The sequence below is a fragment of the Coregonus lavaretus genome (assembly GCF_964263955.1).
Source record: "Coregonus lavaretus genome assembly, chromosome: 12".
In the NCBI taxonomy this organism is placed as follows: domain Eukaryota; kingdom Metazoa; phylum Chordata; class Actinopteri; order Salmoniformes; family Salmonidae; genus Coregonus; species Coregonus lavaretus.
In genome coordinates, this window is record NC_139999.1 from 35,288,021 (window position 1) to 35,315,391 (window position 27,371).

The following is a 27,371-nucleotide window of genomic DNA, read 5'->3' on the forward strand; positions in this document are numbered from 1 at the left end:
ACACGTGTGCGCGTCAGGCAGAGAAAGGGGGAGAATCTAGCTGAAGCTGTTGGAATTTCCTGCACATTCCTTTGGTTCAGAATCTGCACATACACACAGCCAGGCGATCTACTGCTCAATTAGACAGGAAAGGGGTGAGACGAGGGAGGGGGAGGGGAGGGATAATAGTTTGAGGTTCAGGGGTGAAGTATCTCTAAACTGACGCAGTAGAGTGTGTATGTGTGAGGTCAGTCTCTGTAGGTTGATGAATTAAAGCTGTCGAGGTCTGCTTGTTTACCCCACTCTGCCTCTGTTCTGACACACTAAACACCAGCTATGGCCACCACTGTGTGTGTGTGTGTGTGTGTGTGTGTGTGTGTGTGTGTGTGTGTGTATATGTGGGAGAGGGAAAGAGAGCTGCTACGTTTCTACTATGAAAATATAAAATGTGTGTAAATTCTAATCATACTAATTTAAAACTTAAATGTTGTCCTGTGTAGTCCATAAGGGGACCTGTAATAAACAGGTATGTACCAGTACTGCATGTAGTGACTGTTTTTACTCTGATTCATAGTGGAAAGTCTCCTCTAAAACCAGGCCATGAGTGTGCAGTAAATTGGGGGAGGTAGGGAGGGAGGCAAGATGGGAGGGAGGGAGAGAGGGAGGGAGGGAGTGGAGACGGGGGACCTATAAGCTAAACACACGCTCATACACACATGTTTTTCCTTCCTTTTTACTGGAAGAGAACTTGCTTCGGCATTCTTCCAAACTGGTCGTTACACAACCCAGCTACAGTGTTAACACACACCCACAGACACACAAAACGCAGGCACACACACACGCCGTTTCTAGCACCCCACACACACACCGTTTCTAGCACCCCACACACACGCTGTGTAGAACTGCTACAGTATGTCATATTCAACTGTTGACTGGTGCAGACAAACCGAGGGAGTGTACTCAGTGTACTCAGTGTACTCTACTCAACTCTTCATGCTGGGCTGCTGTAACAGAGGGTACTCTATTGTACTAACTGTTTGCTGTTCTCACGGTGTAGATGTTAATGTACTTGAAGGTGTAGCTGTTGGTGTATTATCTGACTGTTACTCACTGTAGCATCCTTGAGCAGTGTGGTGTGAGATGATGTAGTGTACTATACTGTATTGTATAGTTACGTAGTAATACTATACTGTATCTTACTGTACTATACTATCCTACAGTGTACCCACAGTGCAGGCAGAGTGAGATGGTGTATTATACTGTACTACACTATAGTGAGGCAGATGTTGATATTGTATGGGGTACTATTTTATAGGGTAACACTTTATTTGGATAGTCCCAAGTAGATGTTAAGTATATGTTCAATAACTGTCAACAACATTTCAACTAACCCTAACCTTAGAAAGTTGCTTATCAACAGAGAGTTTGTTGATAGTATGGCCATCTATAGATCATCTATATGGGACTATCCAAATAAAGTGTGACCTTTTATAGTGTATAGCATACTATACTACAGTGTACTCACGGTGCAGGCTGAGGGAGATGTTGATGACCCTCTCGTCAGCGAAGCTCTTGAGGTTGGGGATCTTGGCACACTTGAGGTGGGTGGAGGAGGACGTGTCGCCAACGTGGATCCAGCACACCTGCTCCTGGGCGTAAAGGAAGTCCATGGCAGTGGTCTGCTTGGTGGTGGTGGACAGCAGGCTGATCGTGGTGCCGCTCAGAGACGTGGCCTGGATGTTCTGACTGTTGGCGATCAGCAGCACCGAGTTCCTTTCTACTGGGACTAGGAGAGGAGTGTGAGTGGTGTGTAAAAGTAGGTGTTCAACAGCTCATAAGAATTCCGCACAGTATATTTACACTAGATCAAAAGCCCCCTGGAAAGCATTGAGGGGACCGTTGAGGTGAGTGGTTGTAGTGGTGACAGGTGGTTAATACCTACCATTTTTGGCCTTGCAGGAGCGGTTGTCGGGCTGGGGCAGGTAGCCCTCCACACAGCTGCAGGTGTAGGAGCCCTCTGTGTTGGTACAGGACTGGCTGCAGGTACCGTACACACTGCACTCGTCAAAATCTGACCACAACACACAGTAGATTATACATGGGACAATCACATCTGGTTAGCTATAGTTAGTGCACAAAAACCCTCCAGCTCTTTTTCATGGTCCTTTGACCAGGAATAATTGCCCACCAGACTTTTTAAATTAGGTATAGGCCAGGCCTACTGTTTATAAAGCCAATAGCAGGCTGTAGGTTGTCACAGTGTCTAGATGGCTAAAGGTTTCCCGGTTGGTGGACCTCACCTTTACATGTTTTGCCATCCAGCCCTATTTCATATCCACTCTTACAGTAACATGCAGCGCCCGACGGAGTCACCGAACAGTTGTCCTGGCAACTCGACAGAGTGCAGTTGGTGGCGAATTCTGTAGAGCGACAGGGAGAGAGGGAGAAGGGAGGAGAGATAGGAAAGGATATGTTGGGGTCACTTTGAGGAGCAATTGAGAGGCTATGTCTGTAGAAACAAGGGATGGGGTGGAGGAGGGTAGAGGAGGGTGGAGGAGCGGTGGAGAAGGGAGCAGGTCGCAGGAAGAGGGTATGGGCATGACAGAAAGGGGAATATATAAATATTACGTAATTACAAGGATATTACTTTAAGGAATATATATCTGTAGATGAGACAGTGAAGTAGTGTACTCTCATTGCGCTCAGTGTGTCTGCTGCAAAATAGCCTACTTGGTTTTCACAACCCTGGAAGACTGACTAGCTGGGGACGGCAGATAGCCTAGCGGTTAGAGCATTGGGACAGTAACCAAAAAGTTGCTTGTTCGAATCCCCGAGCTGGCAAGGTGGAAAATGTGTTCTGCCCTTGAGCAAGGCAGTTAACCCTCAACAACTGCGCCGATGACGTCGATTAAGGAAGCCCCCGCACCGCTCTGATTCAGAGGGCTTGGGTTAAATGCAGAAAACACATTTCGGTTGAATGCGTTCAGTTGTGCAACTGACTATTAATACTATGCATGCCAGTCTCTCTTGGCTTATTGTTGAGGTAAGACTGAATGCATCACTTCTTTTTTTGGGGGGGGGGAAATTCCAAATTGTGTGACCTACTTGTTGTGTGTATGTACTGACATGTATGTGTAACTGATAGATGCACACACACTACATGTTAATGTTTTTAAATGTCAATTGTAAAGTATTTTGTCTGTAATTTATTTTCCGTTATGTGTCTGACCCTAATAAGACTAGCTGTCACCATTGGCGTCGGCTAATGGGGATCCTAATAAATAAAAAATAGGTATCCCCCTTCCCTTTCCCTAGCTCAGCCTTTGTTGCCATGTAGGTCAATCATCTTTCCCTTAGATGTGTCTGTCCATCATGGACATTAAATCACTCTGAAAACTGCAGAACAGTCATTTTATATGTAGGAATCAATAGCCCAGGCTCTAGTCATATAGGACATTGTCTGTCACACCAGACCCAGAGCTGGGGGCTTGCCTCTTGGCATAAGGAAGCAGGAAAGCCTGGGGATGCAAAATGAGCCCCTGGGCCTTGGAAAAAGTGCAGCTCTCAGCTTCCTATGGGCAATCAATGCTCCCAAAACCCAGTGAACTGTACTCACACCCCAGAGAGGAGAAGTCTGTATGTAGGAATGTATGTGTGCATGTTAAAGAGTGGGTTGGGGGGGGGGGGGGGTAAATGGTTGGTAAAGGGATATACAGAGAAATTGGTTTTTTGTGTGCCTGGCCAGGGAGATAAATCCACAGGCAAACACTGCAGCCCAGCACTAATCAATCCCTCATAGGCAGGACTGTGCCAAGGCGGACCTCAAACACACACAAACACTGCAGACATGCACTTCCACACTATGAATCGTTCATCCATACACACCTTAATATTGCTGTCACACGCTCACACCTTGACACACCTCTCCGTCATCTCACGGAGTCACGAGTTGTCACCACTACATCCTGTGAGAAAATCTGCATATGCCGGGCCAGTGTTCTGAGTCAGAGCAGCAGAGACAAAACAGCAGCGGTCACATCAGATCTGGATGATATCTATCACTCACACCGTTTAAGGGCAACACCAGCCCATTCACACTGTCAATGTGAGAGACAGAGAGACAGAGCGAGAGAGAGAGAGACAGAGCGAGAGAGAGAGAGACAGAGCAAGAGAGAGAGAGACAGAGCGAGAGAGAGAGAGAGACAGAGCGAGAGAGAGAGAGAGAGACAGAGCGAGAGAGCGAGAGACAGAGCGAGAGAGAGAGAGACAGAGCGAGAGAGAGAGAGACAGAGCGAGCGAGAGAGCGAGAGACAGAGAGAGAGACAGAGCGAGAGAGAGAGACAGAGCGAGAGCGAGAGACAGAGCGAGAGAGAGAGACAGAGCGAGAGAGAGAGACAGAGCGAGAGAGAGAGACAGAGCGAGAGAGAGAGACAGAGCGAGAGAGAGAGACAGAGCGAGAGAGAGAGACAGAGCGAGAGAGAGAGACAGAGCGAGAGAGAGAGACAGAGCGAGAGAGAGAGACAGAGCGAGCGAGAGAGACAGAGCGAGCGAGAGAGACAGAGCGAGCGAGAGAGACAGAGCGAGCGAGAGAGACAGAGCGAGAGAGAGAGACAGAGCGAGCGAGAGAGACAGAGCGAGCGAGAGAGACAGAGCGAGCGAGAGAGACAGAGCGAGCGAGAGAGACAGAGCGAGCGAGAGACAGAGCGAGCGAGAGAGACAGAGCGAGCGAGAGAGACAGAGCGAGCGAGAGAGACAGAGCGAGCGAGAGAGACAGAGCGAGCGAGAGAGACAGAGCGAGCGAGAGACAGACAGAGAGAGACAGAGAGAGACAGACACACAGAGAGAGCGAGAGAGACAGACACACAGAGAGAGCGAGAGAGACAGACACACAGATAGAGCGAGAGAGAGACAGAGACACACAGAGAGAGCGAGAGTGAGAGAGAGACAGAGAGAGCGAGAGACAGAGACACACAGAGAGAGCGAGAGTGAGAGAGAGACAGAGAGAGAGAGAGACAGAGACACACAGAGAAAGCGAGAGAGAGACAGAGAGAGCGAGAGACAGAGACACACAGAGAGAGCGAGAGAGAGACAGAGAGAGCGAGAGAGAGACAGAGAGCGAGAGAGAGACACACAGAGAGAGCGAGAGTGAGAGAGACAGAGGGACAGAGCGAGAGCGAGAGACAGACAGAGAGACAGAGAACACTAAAGTTTCAAACTAAGAGTTTGTTCTTAAAGGTGGTGCACCTAAAGTTACTGGCTTCTTTGTTTGTTTACCACAGTTCAGAACAGTATTGTTGAGTAGCACAAAATATGAAACACAAGTCAGCACATTTGCCGTTGCCGGTGGCAATCCATAGCTACATTGCCTTATCAAACTTCTAAAAGTTCTGTAGTAGCACTAGCAGGCGTAACTTATAAGATGTACCATAAATCATACCACCACCTCAATGTCACTGTGTTACAATGGGGGTACAGCAATGCAGACACACCAATAGGGAATAAGCCCCATTGCAGATCAAGGTACAATGAGTGTATAAAACATTAAGGACACCTGCTCTTCCATGACATATACTGACCAGGTGAAAACTATGATCCCTTATTGATGTCACTTGTTAAATCCACATCAAATCAGTGTAGGAGGGGAGGAGACAGGTTTAAAAAATATTTTTAAGCCTTGAGACAATGATTGTGTGTGTGCCATTCAGAGGGTGAATGGGCAAGACAAAAGATTTAAGTGCATTTGAACAGGGTATGGTAGTAGGTGCCAGGTGCACCGGTTTGTGTCAAGAACTGCAACGCTGTTGGGTTTTTCACACTCAACAGTTTCCTGTGTGTATTAAGAATGGTCCACCACCCAAAAGACATCCAGCCAACTTCACACAATTATGGGAATCATTGGAGTCAACATGGGCCAGCATCCCTGTGGAACACTTTCGACACCTTGTAGAGTCCCTGCATTCCGATAACAAATCAGGGCACCCCCATTTTAAACACCAGGGCACCAAGTATATTGACGTGAGCACTCTGATAACCGTGAGGAATATATGAAGGATGGGTAACCCCCCCGCTAACCTGGCATTTGACTACCTAGGAAGATTGAAGCTGGCCTATGGAGTCGAACGCGAGCGCACGCACCCACCCACACACCACTCAAAGCCCTGCCAGCGTGAAGCAGCATGAAAATTTGATGTCCCTCCTCTCTCCGTGTTACTGTCATAAATATTTCATCCTTCGCTCGCCTTCCCTCTGAAGGGGTGGAGGGATAGAAGGATGAAGGGATGGGAATTGAGGTGACAGGTGTCTCATGGGATCCAAAGAAGTGGTTGTGGTGTTGAGCACACGTGTTAAAATCCTATAGTTACACTAACACATACACACGTGTGTGTGTGTGTGTGTGTGTAGACTGTGTGAAAGAGAGAGTGAGTGAGTATGTGTTGGTGTGACTACAGTATGTATGCAAGAGAATGTGTGTGCACATTTCCTTGTGCACACAGTACAGCACAGAAGAACTGTACAAGAGATACTCAAATATTATAGTCTAGTAATAGGTAGTGATTGGTAATAGATAGTTACATATCACAGTATTATTTTGGACGATGTTATATTGATACTTCGCGCAAAAACTTGGCTATTTTTTATCCTATATCTTGTTCTTTTTAAGTAGTGAGTCAACATGTTTTCAGCACTTTTCTTTCCATGACTGATCAAAATTCATTTTCTCATGCTCTCTCTTGTCCGTCTGCAGCAGACATGGTGAGCAATATGTTTGGAACATTAAATCGCAATAAAATCGCAGTATGGAATCGCAATACATATAGAATCATGAGTATCGCAATACATATCATATCGCTCCTAAGTACCATGATAATATTGTATCGTGAGGTCCCTGGCAATTCCCAGCCCTTAGTACTAAGGTACCATTTTTTACCCCTCTCCAGTTTATGCCATTGGCCAACCATGACCCATTCCTGGATTATGCCAGCCATTGGTATTAGACGACCTTTAGCGCTTCAGCTAACACCATCTATCCAGCCACCCTGTCCTCTAGCTCAGAGTTTCCCCAATCGCGGGGCCCCCCCGGGTGCATGTTTTGGTTTTTGCCCTAGCACTACACAGCTGATTAAAATAACCAACTCATCATCAAGCTTTGATTATTTGAATCAGCTGTGTAGTGCTGGGGCAAAAACCAAAACGTGCACCCAGGGGGGCCCCAGGACCGAGTTTGGGAAACCCTGCTTTTCACATGATCATATTTTTCTTTCTCTCCGTTTGGCCAACCAAATCAGAATCAGCATGTGTCTTCAGTTAGGAACTTTCGTTGGCACAGTTAATCTGGAAAAAAGGTAATCCAGGCTGGATAATCATGATTTGAGTGTGCTCCCAGTTTTTGTTTTGCAAAAGCCAGAGTCAGTGTGCTCACAGACACAAACCGACAAACAAACAAACAAACAAACAAACAAACACACACACACACACACAGAAGTCTGACCTGCTTCATACACTCACACCTAACACCACCCAACCCTGCTTACAGCGCTGTAGCTACAGTATGGGCAGTATAGCCATGACAACAACATCTTCAATGATTTGATAATACATGTTTTCTCCCATGAGAAAAGAACAACATAAGCGTGTGATAATAAGGATGGACAGAAAGAGAGAGAGGGGTGGGGGCTAATTAAATAAAAGAGGGGGATGAAAGAGGAGTAGTGTACAGAGATTAGTGAGAGGGGGAAAGGGGGAGAGAGAAAGATCGAGATGGGGACAGCTTTCTATAACCTTACATTAGATGAGGGCAAAGACCTTTTCAAACAATTCACTTAATAATTTAGCTTTAATGTTTTTAATAATTTTAAATGTATAACATGTATCTGTCCCCTTTGTACTATACATTAAACACATTCAGGTCAATAATAGTAAACCAGGGCCAGAAATAGGAAAATACCGTAGGTAGCCAGACTTGCAAAACCCCATGGGAGTTCAACAATGCTTGGTGGAAAAATAAACTAAGTAATGTTATTATAGTCCCACACATGTTTCGTTACATGTAAGTCTGCAGTAATCCGTCATAATCATAATCCAATTTTATAGATGGAGTGATGTCTTTGATGTGGGCAGCATGCATGTGCTGTGTACATTAATGTGGGGGTAGGAGGATAAGCCATGTTATAATCAATCTGCCATGGCCAGGCCACCTCCCCTCCATTGTAGTGCTGCAAGATTCCCTGCCTGGGCGGAGAATGTATGGGGGAGGGTTAGGGGACAAATACAATACACTATCTGTACAGGCTAATTGAACAGTGGGAGAGAGGCACTGAGGGAGGGAGGAAGTGAGGGTGGGTGTGTGTTCAGTACCTCTGCAGTGCGGACCCTCGTCCCAGCCATCGGTACAGTCTGGAACCCCGTTGCACAGTTTGCTCATGTGGATACACAGCTCTATCCCCCCACACTGGTACTCATTGGGGGGGCACCGCGACACACGGCTGTGCGGACCTAAAACACAGACAAAACATGATTTAGCCAGAGCTCCCCAACTGACAGCCCGATTTTATTTGGCCCCCCAAGTTTTCTGAGCAAAAATATTTTATATATATATATATATATATATATATAGCTAAAAAAAATAAAGGGAAGACAAACAACACATCCTAGATCTGAATGAATGAAATAATCTTATTAAATACTTTTTTCTTTACATAGTTGAATGTGCTGACAACAAAATCACACAAAAATTAATCAAATGGAAATCAAATTTATCAACCCATGGAGGTCTGGATTTGGAGTCACCCTCAAAATTAAAGTGGAAAACCACACTACAGGCTGATCCAACTTTGATGTAATGTCCTTAAAACAAGTCAAAATGAGGCTCAGTAGTGTGTGTGGCCTCCACGTGCCTGGATGACCTCCCTACAACGCCTGGGCATGCTCCTGATGAGGTGGCGGATGGTCTCCTGAGGGATCTCCTCCCAGACCTGGACTAAAGCATCCGCCAACTCCTGGACAGTCTGTGGTGCAACGTGGCGTTGGTGGATGGAGCGAGACATGATGTCCCAGATGTGCTCAATTGGATTCAGGTCTGGGGAACGGGCGGGCCAGTCCATAGCATCAATGCCTTCCTCTTGCAGGAACTACTGACACACTCCAGCCACATGAGGTCTAGCATTGTCTTGCATTAGGAGGAACCCAGGGCCAACCGCACCAGCATATGGTCTCACAAGGGGTCTGAGGATCTCATCTCGGTACCTAATGGCAGTCAGGCTACCTCTGGCGAGCACATGGAGGGCTGTGCGGCCCCCCAAAGAAATGCCACCCCACACCATGACTGACCCACCGTCAAACCGGTCATGCTGGAGGATGTTGCAGGCAGCAGAACGTTCTCCACGGCGTCTCCAGACTCTGTCACGTCTGTCACATGTGCTCAGTGTGAACCTGCTTACATCTGTGAAGAGCACAGGGCGCCAGTGGCGAATTTGCCAATCTTGGTGTTCTCTGGCAAATGCCAAACGTCCTGCACGGTGTTGGGCTGTAAGCACAACCCCCACCTGTGGACGTCGGGCCCTCATACCACCCTCATGGAGTCTGTTTCTGACCGTTTGAGCAGACACATGCACATTTGTGGCCTGCTGGAGGTCATTTTACAGGGCTCTGGCAGTGCTCCTCCTGCTCCTCCTTGCACAAAGGCGGAGGTAGTGGCCCTGCTGCTGGGTTGTTGCCCTCCTACGGCCTCCTCCACGTCTCCTGATGTACTGGCCTGTCTCCTGGTAGCGCCTCCATGCTCTGGACACTACGCTGACAGACACAGCAAACCTTCTTGCCACAGCTCGCATTAATGTGCCATCCTGGATGAGCTGCACTACCTGAGCCACTTGTGTGGGTTGTAGACTCCGTCTCATGCTACCACTAGAGTGAAAGCACCGCCAGCATTCAAAAGTGACCAAAACATCAGCCAGGAAGCATAGGAACTGAGAAGTGGTCTGTGGTCACCACCTGCAGAACCACTTCTTTATTGGGGGTCTCTTGCTAATTGCCTATAATTTCCACCTGTTGTCTATTCCATTTGCACAACAGCATGTGACATTTATTGTCAAATCAGTGTTGCTTCCTAAGTGGACAGTTTGATTTCACAGAAGTGTGATTGACTTGGAGTTACATTGTGTTGTTTAAGTGTTCCCTTTATTTTTTTGAACAGTATATATTTTATTGTTAGACATAAAAGACCGTAAAAACGGCAGCAAATCAGCTCCATGTGATTTTAATTTTGGAAATCTGTTCCAAAATATTCCCACGCATAATAGAGAGATTGTATACAAATGTAAGCAAGGTTTGAAATGATCATGTTTTAGTCAAATATTTTATCTGTTTGGGCTTCTTGCGGTCAATTTGCAGTCTACAAATTATTTCAAATTATATTCCATCTGACCATCCGCTCAAGAAGCCTGCGGCTGAATCTAGTTGATGATCCCTGATTTAGACCAACAGTAAAAAGCAGAATAGCGGAGGTACTTTTCTTAGAACATTAAAATTGCACTGAACAAAGCCACAAAGGCCTGTACTGCACCTTTTCAATGAATCTCTTCTATCCCTCCTCTCCTTCCCCATCTATCGTTGTTGTAGTGTTCTACCACAACTCTTCCTTCAAACGCCATCACATCATCCTGATTCTATATACAGATGTGCCCTGTGCAGCAGTTTTAGACACAGGTTCAACCACAGAGAAACGTGTACAACTCTTGGGGAATAAACAGTGAACCGCTGTCTAAGAGTCTGCTTTGTCAGGGCACAGCAGGGGGAAGTGCAAACACATCATTACCCTGGTTGGGATTGGCCAAATTACTACTTATCCACACACACACAACTACACCAGACTACAGCTCTGGTCAGTGTGAAGTTGGTGGCATGACAACGTACTGTATGCTGAGACAGGGAAGCAGAGGATTGGTTAAACCAATGGGAAATGTGAGCAGGAAGTTAGACTGTAGGTCAGAGTTTCTTGGTCCTGGGGACCCACATGGGTGCACTATTTGTTCTAGCCCAGCACTAAGGCTACACACCAGATTCAATTGATCATCTAACCAAGCCCTTGATTAACTGAATCAGGTGTGTTGTTGCTGGGCAGGAACAAAACAGTGCACCACAGTAGGTCCCCAGGACCAGGATGAGGAAGCCCTGCTGTAGTTCAAAAGGGCCTGTTCGTGAATGCTACACTCTCCAAAACGTTCATCTGCATGGCTCTATTTAATATAAATCTGTTTAAAGGCTAATCGTCTTCTTATTAGAGTACTTAGGGCCTCAGCCAAACTCCTGCCCAGGGCTGCCCAGCCAGAGTAGACTAGACCAGACCAGGGCTTTGCCTACAAGTGGGACTCAGTGAATGACTCAGCAGATTATATTTGGAACTCCAGGCCAACCACGCCACGCCAGCCGACTGACTGTTCCCTAGGTCCAGCCAATCTTTCAGTCTGTCCATCTCCCCAATCCTCCCCTGTCCTCCTCCTTTTGGAGTTTTATTGGCTGAAAGACTTTTCAATGTGAATTTGTTGCTGAACAGAGCTTATGATTTTATTTACTACACTAATGCATATTAGAATATATAAATATATATGTTAAATTAAAGTAGGATGCAGTAAAATGTTTTCCTAGGTTGTTTGCTATGCTAAAGCTGTAACTATGGCAATGTCTAGACTTGAAAGTTCATGCAGCTATTGTATTCTGATCATGGAATTCCGAACATGTCATGCGTCTACACCTACATTTAAAATGTGTCTACCGTGTCCACATTGTGTTCGAATTCCCTGTTCCCGCACTATATTCAAATGCAGTATGCATCCTGCAAACGGTGGAACAGGTTAAATCTGATAATCACACAACAACAACTTTATGGCGGTAGCAACTCCTGTAGCTAACTAGCCAGCTAACCGCTGTAGCTAGCCAGCAAGCTAGCTATCAAAGCTAAATAAGTTTGCTGGCTAGCATTTATGAAGCCATCAAACACATTCCTCACATGCTAGGAATGTATTTCCTCCAACGTTTGATGAAAAAAGGTGCCTCTCGCTCCTAAAAACACAAGTTTTCTGACTTGTGGACGAAGTGCTGATGACGTCGCCCACTGTATGCGCTTTCGTCCAGACTGAGGAGAAATCAGCTCACAACCACTTCCTGAGGTGGTTAACCAGATCTGAACACAATCCGACCACGATACGACTTTTCTAGACCAGTCTTTTCAATGTGATCTTCATATTCTGATAGCAGAAGTTGCACGTAAGTGTCAAGTGTAGACACGGCCTATGTGCTGTACACTGCTTTGATGTTGTTGCGCAACACTTTACTGAAATGGTGTTGCTGTGCCTGTTATTTGTATGAAATCATTGTTTGTGCAAGTGAAGCATCATGTTTGGTGCGTGCTCGTAAATCTGGGGCAAAAACGTAAAGTCCCGGGTGGCAGGCTGCATCATCTATTTTTCTCTGAGTCACCCAGACAGATTGGATGGATGGACCTCTCCTGTTAGTCCCTCTCCAAGATTCAGTGCCTTTACACAATACCATGGACATTGCCTGGGCTTACATGGGGGAGTTCAAGGAATACGTAACAAACATCAGCTTATGGCCTCAAAAACAAAGTCTGCTAACCTTGTAGAACGGGGGAGTGAGTTTGTACTGATAATTATGGCTAATTGGTCCATATTTTCAAACTGCAAACCGAATGCAAGCATAACTCCTGCTAACTGCTAATTAGATGCAAGATGAGCCTTCACTGTAACTTAATGCCAGCCTTGGAGATCTGTAAGTGTTGCCCAAGAGTAGCATTCTATGATTAGTAACACTTCAAGGGGAAACATTTGTTTACAGACACGAGTAAAATGTTCCTCCTCATTGAATGATATTTTGCAGGATCTTTCAGATGTAAATGAGAGTCTGTGGGATGCAGAGCAGGAGAAGTCTGGAACTGAACGCTCCCTTCTCTTAGGGGTCCATTGCTCTCCGCCCACATGAAAAACCAAACTGTTGGTCTTGGCAATCTCTCTCCCCCATCCCTATCCCCCTCCCTCACTCTCATTCTCTACCTCCCCCATCGCTCCCTTTTCTAACATCTGCTGACCCATTTAAAAATAATATACAACAGGGGGCAGAACGTGGGGAGAAAAGAGGGATGAAGAAAGGTAAATGGACTGTGAGGCAAAGAGGTAGAAAAGCAAAAGAGAGAAAGCAAGAGAAAGAGAGAGAGTGGGAGAGAGAAAAAGGATAAAGAGGAGGGGGGAAAGGGATCACCTCATGCACAGTAAGCCGAGTGAGCACCACAAGGCTCCATTCTAAAGTTAGCTGGCAGGGCTTTGGTGGAAAACGCACTGCTAATGTGAATCAGACAGCCTCTTATTTAACATTCCTCGGTTGGGAAGAACCAGGTTAGAGAAACCCAGGCAGACAGGAAAACCAGAGCTCATTCTCTCATCAGGACTCATCAGTAAAACGGTTGAACTGTTTTTAACACTAAAAGTGTTTAACACCAACTATTTTCTCTTAATTTCTGTGACTATTACAAAATCACAGTTGGCTTTCAAATGACACTGGCCAAAGGGTATCTGTAGTTTTCAATTAGTCTTTGGCTCGGCCCTAGTCACATGCGAACACGCACACGAAATGAGGTGGGACCAGATGAGAAGAAGCTTAAGGGAGAAATAGGGTGAATTAAAATAATCCTGGTGTGTCCATCAGCATGACTCTGTTGGGCTGTCTTTGTGATAATACCATGAGGTCGGTGGTGGCGTGGTGACTATACTTTTCCTCTGGAGCCTGGTGGAGGACTGAGGGATCTATGACTAAAGAAGTGCCATAGAGTTTCCCATGCAGGTTAGAGAGAGGCCTTTACCAGTGAAGGTCAAGATGTTACCATAGACGTCATAGAGTCAGCTACATTAAACACCTTGGGCCTCATTTATAAACGTTACGTACGTACAAAATATACCCCAAAACAAGCATGCACCAATATTCACACAAATGTTGGCATTTATAAAAACTGAACTTGACGTGAGAATGTGCTTACCTCAACCCAAACTTTAGACCATGTGTAGGCCTATGCACAATTCCTTGTGGTTAAAGTATTGCATTGCATTGCATTGCAAGCAGGCAAGTAATATTTTGTGCAAATGCGGAGATATGATGACAGGCTTATTCATAAAAACAGGAAAATACACTGAACAAAAAGAAATGCAACAATTTCAAAGATTTTACTGAGTTACAGTTCAAATAAGGAAATCAGTCAATTGAAATAAATTCCATAGGCCTTAATCTTTGAATTTCACAAGGCTGGGAATACAGATATGCCTCTGTTGGTCACAGATACCTTTAAAAAAATTAGGGGTGTGGATCAGAAAACCAATCAGTATATGCAGAACGACATCTCCTTCGCATAGAGTTTATCTGGCTGTTGATTGTGGCCTGAGGAATGTTGTCCCACTCCTCTTCAAAGGCTGTGTGAAGTTGCTGGATATTGTCGGGAACTGGAACACGCCGTCGTACACGTCGAGCCAGAGCATCCCAAACAGGCTCAATGGGTGACATGTCTGGTGAGTATGCAGGCCAGGGAAGAACTGGGACATTTAACTTCTAGGAATTGTGTACAGATCCTTGCGACATGGGGCCGTGCATGATCCTGCTGAAACATTTACATTTGAGTCATTTAGCAGACGCTCTTATGCAGAGCGACTTAAAGTTAAGTGAGTGCATACATTATTATTTATTTTTTCATACTGGCCCCCCGTGGGAATCAAACCCAAAACCCTGGCGTTGCAAGCGCTATGCTCTACCAACTGAGCTACACGGGGCCCTACACATGAGGTGATGGCGGCGGATGAATGGCACGACAATGGGCATCAGGATCTCGTCACGGTATCTCTGTGCATTCAAATTGCCATCGATAAAATGCAATTGTGTTCGTTGTCCATAGCTTATGCCTGCCCATACTACAACCCCACCGCCAACATGGGGCACTTTGTTCACAGTGTTGACATCAGCAAACCGCTCACCCACACGACGCCATACACGCTTTCTGCCATCTGCCCGGTACAGTTGAAACCGGGATTCATCTGTGAAGAGCACACTTCTCCAGTGTGCCAGTGGCCATCGAAGGTGAGCATTTGCCCACTGAAGTCGGTTACGGCGCTGAACTGAAGTCAGGTCAAGACCCTAGTGAGGACGACGAGCACGCAGATTAGCTTTCCTGAGACCATTTCTGACAGTTTGTGCAGAAATTCTTCGGTTGTGCAAAGCCACAGTTTCATCAGCTGTCCGGGTGGCTAGTCTCAGACAATCACGCAGGTGAAGAAGCCGGATGTGGAGTTCTTGGGCTGGCGTGGTTACACGTGGTCTGCCAAATTCTCTAAAACGACATTGGAGGCGGCTTATAGTAGAGAAATGAACAGTCAATTATCTGGCAATAGCGCTGGTGGACATTCCTGCAGTCAGCATGCCAATTGCACACTCTTTCCAAACTTGAGACATCTGTGGCATTGTGTTGTGACACAAAACTGCACATTTTAGAGTGGACTTTTATTGTCCCCAGCACAAGGTGCACCTGTGTAATGATCAGGCTGTTTAATAAGAGTCTTGATATGCCACTCCTGTCAGGTGGATGGATTATCTTGGCAATGGAGAAATGCTCACTATCAGAGATGTAAACACATTCTGTGCAGAACATTTGAGAGAAATAAGCTTTGTGTGCATATGGAACATTTCTAGGATCTTTTATTTCAGCTCATGAAACATGGGACCAACACTTTACATGTTGCGTTTATATTTTTATTAAGTGTCATGGAATTTTGGATGACTAATTGGCCAGCCAAATGATCGCAGTCACTGTAATAACTGTTTGAATAGCAAAATAATAAAATACATGTTTTCCTCTTCCCCGCTCCTGACTGCATGTGCTGGAATTTAAACAGAATTCATAGAACGGGCATCCCATTCAAGTAAGTGATTGCATAATGGATGGACTGGTGGCCATTGTGAGTGTACTCAGAGCAATGTATTTAGAGAGTTGAGTTTTCTGCAGTATGATGCATTTACATGACACTTCAACATTCTATGGCAGCCATGTTAGCTGTCCATTGACATTACATGGGGAATATTTAAACCATAGAGCATAGTGATCCTAAAAACCCTCAAAGTTCCAGAATGGGGTGAAAATGGCAGCCATATTGGTCAGGGAGAAATCCAAACCAGTCAAATTGGAATGAATGGCAGTAGAGGCATAATCCTGATTTTACTTATGCAGGAAAATAAAGTTAAATGTGATATTCGAATCCAGGCTCTGTCATAGCCGGCCGCGACCGGGAGACCCATGGGGCGGTGCACAATTGGCCCAGCGTCGTCCAGGGTATGGGAGGGAATGGCCGGCAGGGATGTAGCTCAGTTGTGGGTTCGATTCCCACGGGGGGCCAGTATGAAATAAAATTTTAAAAATAATGTATGCACTCACTAACTGTAAGTCGCTCTGGATAAGAGCGTCTGCTAAATGACTAAAATTTTAATGCAATAACATCAGAAATTGTGTAATATAATTATTGTCAACCTAAAATATTGTCATATAATTATAAAATGCCGTTTATAGGGGTTTTATACCCATTTCTGGTATAAATAGCCCTATAAATAGTGCTTCATTCTATAGCTAGAGGACTCCTGATATTTTCAGGAGTATATATTTTTTGTCTTTTTCTGTGTGGTCTAGTACTGTCTTTTTGCCAGCTAAGGCCATCTACTTTAAGGGCTGCCTGTCTTCCCAGTGGCCAACTTGGTATGTGAACTGCTGACTGCTCATAATTTGCAGATAGTTGTTGACACATCAACCAGGATCAAGTGGCACGGCAATCTGTGACTTATTTTTGGTAATCAGTGGCAGTATTGGAGTGTATATAACCAGCTTCTCAGGTTCCATCTCAGGAATGAAAGAGAGGAAGGCTCCACACCACTCTCACTTGAGTATCTTACCTAATTATTTACAGATTGTCTAATTTTGCCCTTTTGTAGCTTTGTCAACTATGTGCGTGTTTCTATACCTGTTCGCACCTCTCCCTGTAGGCTTTAGACGCTCCCCACCCCTTGGCTGCAACCCTTCTAATTTAGTGTACCCTGCACGCACAACCCATGTGGAATTCCGGGTCTCTGTCAGCATTTGGAACTGCCGATCTGCGGTCAAGAATGCCGAGTTCATCTCAGCCTATGCTGCCCTTCAGTCCATTTACTTTTTGGCCCTGACGGAGACATGGATCACCCCAGAGAACACTGCTACTCCAGCTGCTCTTTCTTCATCTGACTAGCTTTACTAGAGGCTACTCGCCTACTAATCTCACTGCAACCCCCCTCCAGGTCTCTGATCACTACTTAGTTTCCTTTTCCGTCTCCCTTTCCTCCAACCCTAACCACTCAGCCCCTACCCAGATGGTCATGCGCCGTCGCAATCGTCACTCTCTCTCCCCCACTACTCTCTCCTCCTCTATCCTATCATCGCTGTCCCCTTTCCTCCTGGCCGGCTCGGCCCTCCCCTCCTGCTCCGTGGCTGAGTGACTCATTGCGAGCTTACAGAACAGGGCTGCGGGCAGCTGAGCGAAAATAGAAGGAAACTCAACTTCCGGAGGACCTATCATCCTTTCACTCCATCCTCTCTACCTTCTCTTTCTCTGTAGACACTTTCTACCACTGTAAATGTCAAGCTTCTGCCTCTAATCCTAGGAAACTATTTTCCACCTTCTCCTCCCTCCTTAATCCTCCATCTCCCTACGGACCACTTTGCCAACCACTTTGAAAAAAAGGTTGACGACATCCGCTACTCATTCACTCAGCCTATTGAGTCCGCTGGTCTCACACAGAACTACCCTATGCCTCTTTCTCCCCTCTCTCTCCAGATGGGCTCCTGCGACTAGTGAGGTCTGGCCGCCCGACAACCTGCCTACTCGATCCCATCCCCTCCTCCCTTCGCTAGACCATCCCCAGAGACCTTCTCCCATTCCTCACATCCCTCATCAACTCATCCCTGACCACTGGCTGCGTCCCCTCTGACTTCAAAATGGCACGTGTTACCAACACTCGACTCATCTGACATCAAAAACTATAGACCTATATCCCTTCTTTCTTTTCTTTCCAAAACACTTGAGCGTGCTGTATCTGATCAACTTTCTCGTTATCTCTCTCAGAACGATCTTCTTGACCCTAACCAGTCAGGCTTCAAGACGGGTCACTCAACCGAGACTGTTCGTCTCTGTGTCACGGAGGCTCTCTGCACCTCCAAAGCTAACTCTCTCTCCTCCGTTCTCATCCTCCTAGATCTATCCACTGCCTTCGACACCATGAACCATCAGATCCTTCTCTCCACCCTCTCAGGGCTGGGCGTCTCAGGCTATGCACACTCTTGGATTGCATCTTACCTGGCAGGCCACTCCTACCAGGTGACGTGGAGAGGATCTGTGTCTGCACCACATACTCTCACTACTGGTGTCCCCCAGGGCTCGGTTCTAGGCCCGCTCTTCTCTCTATACACCAAGTCACTCAGCTCCGTCATATCCTCACATGGTCTCTCCTATCATTGCCATGCGGATGACACTGAACTACTTTTCTCCTTCCCCCCTTCTGACACCCAGGTGGCGACACGCATCTCTGGTTGCCTGGCAGATATCTCAACTTGGATGTCGGCCCACCACCTCAAGCTCAACAAGACGGAACTGCTCTTCCTCCCGGGGAAGGCCTGCCCGCTCAAAGACCTCTTGATCATGGTTGACAACTCCACAGTGTTGCCCTCCCAGAGTGCATAGAACCTTGGCGTGACCCTGGACAACACCCTGTTGTTCTCTGCAAACATCAAAGCAGTGACCTACTCCTGCAGGTTAATGCTCTACAATATCTGTAGAGTACAACCCTACCTCACACAGAAAGCGGCGCAGGTCCTCATCCAGGCACTTGTCCTATCCCGTCTGGACTACTGTAACTCGCTGTTGGCTGGGCTCCCCGCTTGTGTCAAACCCCTGCAACTTATTCATAAAGCAGCAACCCAACTGGTTTTCAACCTTCCCATGTTCTGTCACCCCGCTCCTCTGCACACTCTACTGGCTTCCAGTAGAAGCTCGCATACACTACAAGACCATGGTGCTTACCTATGGAACAGCAAGAGGAACTGCCCCTCCCTACCTTCAGGCTATGCGCAAACCCTACACCAACCCTAGAACTCCATTCTGCCACCTCAGGTCTCTTGGCCCTCCCACCCCTACGGGAGGGCAGCTCCCACTCATCCCAGTCCAAGCTCTACTCTGTCCTGGCACCTCAATGGTGGAACCAGCTTCCCCCTGAAGCTAGGACAGCAGAGTCCCTGCCCATCTTCTGAAAACATCTGAAACCCTACCAGTATCAAGTAACAATATTTTTAGTATGTAAAGAGAGAAAAAATATCAATAAAACTAAGTAGTGAATCTCCTCACTTGACTAGCACCATGAATTATTGCTGTCGATAATTCTAATGTTATAACTTCTAATAGTAACTGTATTCACAGGCGAACTGGGAGCGAGTGAGGTGACTGCCTCCTAAGAGCCAACATCTTTTTTGCGGCAGTGCTGCCTGCCAGCAGTATTAGTCTCTGATTTATTGAGGCGCTATCATCGTTAAGTATCATAGTTGATGCAAAGCATTGAATATTTACATTCATTTTGTAACTTTGTCTCAGAAGCATTTAACTGCAGGGCACTCCCACATCATATGAAGGAATGCACCTACCTGATTTAGGGGACACAGTGAAGAGTTGGGAGTTTCCTTGGTTTTAAATAGTCTGAACAAACATTTATAAAGTGATGGTTTGGATTACGGGATGCCAAGGTCATTTTCCATATTCTGTTTCAGTTAAAGGGTTGTTCATATTCACTTCTGTGGACCATCCTATTTTAATGGTTAGCTCAGAATATGAGCTTTCCAAAAGTTGTTTATATATGATAGAGATCAGTCCTTTCGGAAGCCGAGAATTTATTTATAAATCCTATCATTGGATGGTTCGGTAGTTTGGTTTCCCAAGCATAGCTTACCTAAGTTGTAAATATAGAAAAAATGAGTTGCTGGTAATGTGTATGTGTCTTTCAAATCTTGGAATGTTCTCAAACCATTACTGTCCATGATATCGGCAAGGGTACGGATTCCACATTTGGACCATTGGGGGGATGCTAAAGGCCACTCTCCAGATCGCAAGGCATTATTGTGAATTATTGGAGTATGGCATGCCATTTTGACTCCCAGTTGTGTCGTTTTAAAATGTTGTGCCAAATAGAGTGTGAGCAATAACAGGACCAAAGTGTAGTTTACATTGTTTAAGAGATATATCAGTGAAGACCACCTCTTCAAGGGCAATCGGAAACATCCTAGACCAATTTAGGAGGGGCCAAAATACTAATCCCTGGAAATACAATTTAAAGTTCGGTACGGATAGTCCTCCTTCGGCGTTCCCTCTTTGTAAGTTTAATTTTATCCAGGATCACTTACCTTGCCATATACATTTGAAACTGCACTATAGATTATTTCCCAATAGCCAGAAGGGGTAGACAAGGGAAGCATTTAACTACATAAATTCAGCCGTGGAAATATTGTTTGGGGCCGATGAAAAAGCAGCCAGTTTGTACAAATGGTTCTCTATTCTATGTCTATGCACGTCCTTTTGGAGCAGGTTTGTTTCTTGGAGCATTGCTATGTCAATATGGTTTCTTGCTAGAATATCAAGACAGCCCCCCTCCCCCCTAGCCCCCCCTCTACTGCACTATTACAGGTTTGTAGCATAACGGCGAGTTGCAGCCTTACATATGGAGTCTCTTAAGCAGCATATTTTTTGGTTTGAAGGCATTAACAAAAAATATAATAATAAAGTAAAACAAAATAAGTAACCAATTCAGACCTTTAAAACTAAGTTTGCAGACTTTATGAGTAAGGGTAATGAGGAAAAAATAAAGACAATTAAAACAAAACGATGACAGATATGCAAGCCTAATGCCTAAACAGTCAGAAATAGGAAAGTTGTAGAAACAATAGCAGTTAATCCATTATTTTCATTTATTAGAAGAAGAGACCTGCTTGGGCCAAGAAACACGAGCAATGGACATTAGACCGGTGGAAATGTATCCTTTGGTCTGGAGTCCAAATTGGAGATTGTCTTTGTGAGACGCAGAGTAGGTGAACGGATGATCTCTGCATGTGTGGTTCCCAATGTGAAGCATGAAGGAGGAGGTGTGATGGTGTGGGGGTGCTTTGCTGGTGACACATTAACCATAAACAATTAATGAACATGCACATTTGGAACGGTCGTTACGACACTAACAGCTAACAGACGGTAGGCAATTAAGGTCACAGTTGTGAAAACTTAGGACACTAAAGAGGCCTTTCTACTGACTCTGAAAAACACCAAAAGAAAGATGCCCAGGGTCCCTGCTCATCTGCGTGAACGTGCCTTAGGCATGCTGCAAGGAGGCATGAGGACTGCAGATGTGGCCAGGGCAATACATTGCAATGTCCGTACTGTGAGACACCTAAGACAGAGCTACAAGGAGACAGGATGGACAGCTGATCGTCCTCGCAGTGGCAGACCACGCGTAACAACACATGCACAGGATCGGTACATCCAAACATCACACCTGCGGGACAAGTACAGGATGGCAACAACAACTGCCCGAGTTACACCAGGAACGCACGTTCTGTGCGTGTTTTCCTGCAAGACAGGAATGTCAGTGTTCTGCCATGGCCAGCGAAGAGCCCGGATCTCAATCCCATTGAGCACGTCTGGGACCTGTTGGATCGGAGGGTGAGGGCTAGGGCCATTCCCCCCCAGAAATGTCCGGGAACTTGCAGGTGCCTTGGTGGAAGAGTGGGGTAACATCTCACAGCAAGAACTGGCAAATCTGGTGCAGTCCATGAGGAGGAGATGCACTGCAGTACTTAATGCAGCTGGTGGCCACACCAGATACTGACTGTTACTTTTGATTTTGACCCCCCCTTTGTTCAGGGACACATTATTCAATTTCTGTTAGTCACATGTCTGTGGAACTTGTTCAGTTTATGTCTCAGTTGTTGAATCTTGTTATGTTCATACAAATATTTACACGTTATGTTTGCTGAAAATAAAACGCAGTTGACAGTGAGGACGTTTCTTTTTTTGCTGAGTTTATATATAGTGCATTCGGAAAATATTCAGACCCTTTTTCCACATTTTGTTACGTTACAGCCTTATTCTAAAATTAATTTAAAAAATGTTTTTCCTCTATCTACACACAATACCCCATAATGACAAAGCGAACAGGTTTAGACATTATTGCAAATTTAAAAAACAGAAATACCTTATTTACATAAGTATTCAGACCCTTTGCTATGAGACTCGAAATTGAGCTCAGGTGCATCCTGTTTCCATTGATCCTCCTTGAGATGTTTTTACAACATGATTGGAGTCCACCTGTGGTAAATTCAATTGATTGGACATGATTTGTAAAGGCACACACCTGTCTATATAAAAGCTCCCACAGTTGACAGTGCATGTCAGAGCAAAAACCAAGCCATGAGGTTGAAGGAATTGTCTGTAGAGCTCCGAGACAGGATTGTGTCGAGGCACAGATCTGGGGAAGGGAAGGGTACCAGTGGCCTCCATCATTCTTAAATGGAAGAAGTTTGGAACCACCAAGACTTTTCCTAGAGCTGGCCGCCGGGCCAAACTGAGCAATCGGGGGACAAGGGCCTTGGTCAGGGAGGTGACCAAGAACCTGATGGTCACTCTGACAGAGCTCCAGAGTTCCTCTGTGGATATGAGAGAACCTTCCAGAAGGACAACCATCTCATGGTAATGGCCAGACGGAAGCCACTCCTCAGTGAAAGGCAACAAAACAGGCCGCTTGAAGTTTGCCAAAAGGCACATAAAGGACTCTCAGGCCACAAGAACAAGATTCTCTGTTCTGATGAAACCAAGATTTAACTTTTTGCCAAGCGTCACGTCTGGAGGAAACCTGGCACCATCCCTATGGTGAAGCATGGTGGTAGCAGCATCATGCTGTGGGGATGTTTTTCAGCGGCAGAGACTGGGAGACTAGTCAGGATCGAGGCAAAGATTAACAGAGCAAAATACAGACAGATCCTTAATGGAAAACTGCTCCAGAGCGCTCAGGACCTCAGACTGGAGCGAAGGTTCACTTTCCAACAGGACAACGACCCTAAGCACACAGCCAAGACAATGCAGGAGTGGCTTTGAGACAAGTCTCTGATCGAAAATCTCTGGAGAGACTTGAAAATAGCTGTGCAGCAATGCTCTCCATCCAACCTGACAGAGCTTGTGAGGATCTGCAGAGAAGGTGTGCCGAGCTTGTAGCGTCATACCAAAGAAGACTCCAGGCTGTAATCGCTGCCAAAAGGTCCTTCAAAAAAAGTACTGAGTAAAGGGGTCTGAATACTTTCAGAGGGCACTGTATATACATATAAATATGAATTGGGGGTGGGAGAGAACGTCCTGTTGATTTCCACGTGGACCGGAGAAACATCAAGAAATAGGGAACTGACAGCTGTCAGTGTAGCTAGCTAGCATGCCAACCTTAGCTAGCTATCTTGCTAACCTTATCTAGCTAGCTAATGTTATCTGTTGTTGCCGGGGGGGTTTAACTACACCATATTCAAAATATTAGCCAGCTGACTACTGGTTCTGGAGCTGGATTTGTCATAAGCATAATAGAGAAAACTTTGTCACAGATGGAATCCAATATCTTTAACTTTGCCATCTATTAGTATCTCCAAAGTTTTGGCATCTTCCATAAGAGACATGCGTTTTTCTACATTGTAATGGACAAGGTGCAAACTTTGGTATGTAGGCTGCTGGCAGGCTTAGGCTGCAGTACAGCAAAGCCAAGTCAGCCCGTGCTCATGGTTCTCACAGGGGAAGTGAAATGATAGGCTACAATGACTTTGCTCATGATGCACGTCGCAAATGACATGTTACAACACCCTGAGGGCATCGGACACGAAACACCAATTCAAATGTAACAGCACAACAAAATAGATGCACAAGTTCCTTGAATTTTCTTTTACGCGGGTGCCTGTTCATTATAGGATAGACAGTTGTGGTTTAGCTGCACCAATCAAAGATGTGAAGCATATAGTGTAGCAAGACTTTAGTGGTCAAAACTCATCTTGGGGCGAAGGGGAGAGCAATGTTGCAAAATGCAATCATAACACACAATTATAAATCATTACATTTACATTTTAGTCATTTAGCAGACAATCATATCACGCAGTTATACCATTTATAAAACTCATATTTATTTATTTTTTAATACAGACTAGCTCAAAAATAAATACAAATTGATAAATTATCCAAGTTTTCACCACCTATTTTTATTTGCTCCATGGCTCAGATCCAAGTGTAGGCTATGACGAAAAGCTGCTTGGCTAAGTCGCGACTCGAAGAGGAACAACTTTGCAGGTGTTTCTGATTAATAAACAAACAATGCCATGCTGGTGGGTGGTAACATTCAAATAAAACCCAGCCCTGAAACGAAACGCAGGCTACAAAAAAATGTACGAAGTGGGCAGTTCGGATTTGTCACTTGAAGCCCAAATAAATTATACTTTCACTAAAACGATGACTTATTGACTTAAATCGTTGTGCAACATCATGGGTAAGCTCTGGCCTTCGTCTTTCAGCTCGAAAAAGTGGATTTCTACTGGTGTGGGGGTTTAAGTCCTTACAATAGGATAGCTACATTAGGATGCCTGCATGGTCAGGGGGCCGGAACATAATTGCTAATTATTTGTAAAATGCTAATTGACTGCAAGAAGCCCAAACAGATATAATATTTGACTAAAACATAGTAATTTCAATCACTTGGATGATTTGGCTGGTGTTTTCCTTTTTTTATGCTCTGGAAACTTGGGGGGCTGCCAGATGGGGAACCCCTGCTCTACTAGAACCTGTTCCATTGACATGTGTAGGCCTTCGTCTGAATACTGTCATTTCTAATTTCTTGAGTAGACAATGTTTCAGAATTCACGGGCAGTGCAGCATATTTAGGTTGGGGGAAAAAGTAAATACAAAACATTGTTGAATAAAATGTTCTGCTAACAGGTCCACAGCAATTTGTCAGTTTCTTTCTTTCAGAAATAGTCACACTGCAAAAATATTAAAACATTCTGGCAACCCCTCCCAAAACATTTGATAAAAAATGTGCCATTGCTCTTTCTTTTGGAAACTGCTGTGGCCTAATTCCAACAGTTCCAAAGTATACGGTAAATAGGGGCGTTATTGTCACCATGAAAAGTGAATAATGGGCGTTTTTCAGGTGGAGTTATAATGCTCGTTCACGTTGTGTCAGTTTTAGGACGGGTCTGATTTATAACGGGAAACATGCTTTATTATGTATGGCGTACGCCAAGTTTATAAATCTCAATATTTGTATAGGCATTGTACGCGTTCTTTCCAGAAATGGCGTATGCAGATATCTAGTGTGAACTTTACGCAACGTTTATAACTGAAGCCCCAAAGCTGTGCTGCTCAGTTCTTCTATAAGTCTGTCTGTATGAATCTCTGGAGGCCTTGGGATGAAAAGTGTTACTGTACAGCCCATGTGTCCAATCTCTCAACACATCCCTACACAAACACAGCCCCCTATACATCCTCCACCACACCCAGACCTCATACTTTACCATCAGCCCCAGCCAAGCCATTGCGCTCAGAGTCAAATGCTTACATTTCTGCTTGTTGAGAATACAAGGGATAGGCTATGCTAACCAAATGGCCTACTCAAAAGCAATATTTTAATCCATATCTCAATTTCAGTAGGAATATAACAGATGGGCAGGCTACATGATTTCTCTTCTAGACGGCTTTCACACTAAATATCTGCATACGCCATTTCTGAAAATAATGCGTACACAGTATTGAGAATGGGTACAGTACAAATATTGAAATGTATAACTTTGGCGTACGCCATACCATAAGCATGTTTCCTGTTATAAAATCAGACTGTGCACTCTGTTCAATTATTTTGAACATTTCAGCATGAGGTGGGCCAGGAGTTTTTCCTGACAATGTGACCTGACCTAGGTGACCCAGTTTGTCCTGATCAGGTCAGATGGATCAGAAAGAAGCCCTAAGAATGAGTCATGGCTTTTCCACAGAATAACATTAGAACAGTACAGTGACTTTTCCAGCTCTCAACAAAGCCTTTCTATTTCTAAGCATCTATCAAAACAACGGGATTCGAGGACAGTGGCAGATTTCAGACACCTTGCACGAGTGCACGTTGAGACCTTAAGCTTCTTCACATAAGTTGCCCAGTCACACGGTGAGGTGGGGCCGGGGAAAGAGGTTACGGGAGAAGTGGGGCCATTGTTTGGGTCACACAAATCGGCCTGTGGCCCTTGGCAGCACGGTAAGCTCCGCTAAGATTGGGCATAAGCGGCGTCACATGTGGACCATGAACTCTGAGGGTTGGCTGTGACAAGGCCACGTGTTCTCACCATCACAGATGAACGAAACAACAGCAGCAGGAATATGACTTGGCAGCAGCAGCATTTTTCAGAGAAACAGGACAACTAAAATTAGGGTAACTTCCCCAAAATGCACAGGTTTTCCAGAAAATCCTGGTTGGAGGAATCCAGATTTCTTCCAACTAGGATTTCTCGAAAACCGGGGTGTTGTGTGAAAGTTACCAGCATTTTGCTACCCTAACTACAGACATTTGGAGCTTAGGTTGATGACCAAGCAGCCATTTTGAATAGGCTGAATCCAAACGTGAAGTTTCCTAGAACATCAGTGTTTGAGAACAAAGGCTGCTTGTGAGTATCCTGGGACATTATTAGTCAGACTGTAAACTGAACCACCAGGCTCTGCTCTGTTGTAGCTTCAACAGTAGAATGTAAAAAAGAGGCAGTTCTTTCTGGGGCTGAAGCAAAGGCCCCATGTTCTGGGTATGGCCCCGACTTTCACTGGTGCCTGGGATTTTCCATTCAGTGCTGCCTGCAGCATGCCTCACGTCTTCACAACGGTCAGTCAGCCCGCACCAAACAAACAAAACAAACAAACACACAAACAACAAAGCAGCCTCCACATGAGGGACATAGAGCCGTTAACTGGGCCTAAAGATGGATGCAGGAAGGAAGTGGACAGTTCAATTATATATTTGTCATTCAGCATACCTGCTTAAACCAACCTGTGAGACAGTGACGGTGTCATTAAGTCAACTCAAGCCATCCCTTCTATGCAAGCTCTAGATAGTACTGAGAGGATGTCAGAGCCTAGGCCTACATTCCCTCAGACTTGCATCTTTGTCTCATTTATCATATTTTTGATACAGTCACTCACAACCTATTGACCATTACTCAAACTCACTGTACCTGGAACCTCTGGAGTTAC

At 45.3% G+C, this 27,371-nt stretch overlaps 1 protein-coding gene across 3 annotated transcripts in view; it reads right to left on the minus strand.

The window, feature by feature from the left end:
* Nucleotides 1-27,371, minus strand: part of LOC311139021 (low-density lipoprotein receptor-related protein 1-like) — a gene marked incomplete at its 5' end in the record, with an annotated part of 191,419 nt that overhangs the window by 108,283 nt on the left and 55,765 nt on the right. For all 3 annotated transcript variants that reach the window (XM_084173849.1, XM_084173850.1, XM_084173848.1), the window contains 4 exons: nucleotides 1,505-1,765; nucleotides 1,922-2,050; nucleotides 2,280-2,399; nucleotides 8,335-8,472. In XM_084173849.1, the coding sequence (XP_084029975.1) occupies nucleotides 1,505-1,765; nucleotides 1,922-2,050; nucleotides 2,280-2,399; nucleotides 8,335-8,472 (648 nt within the window). The remainder of the gene's footprint in view (nucleotides 1-1,504; nucleotides 1,766-1,921; nucleotides 2,051-2,279; nucleotides 2,400-8,334; nucleotides 8,473-27,371) is intronic.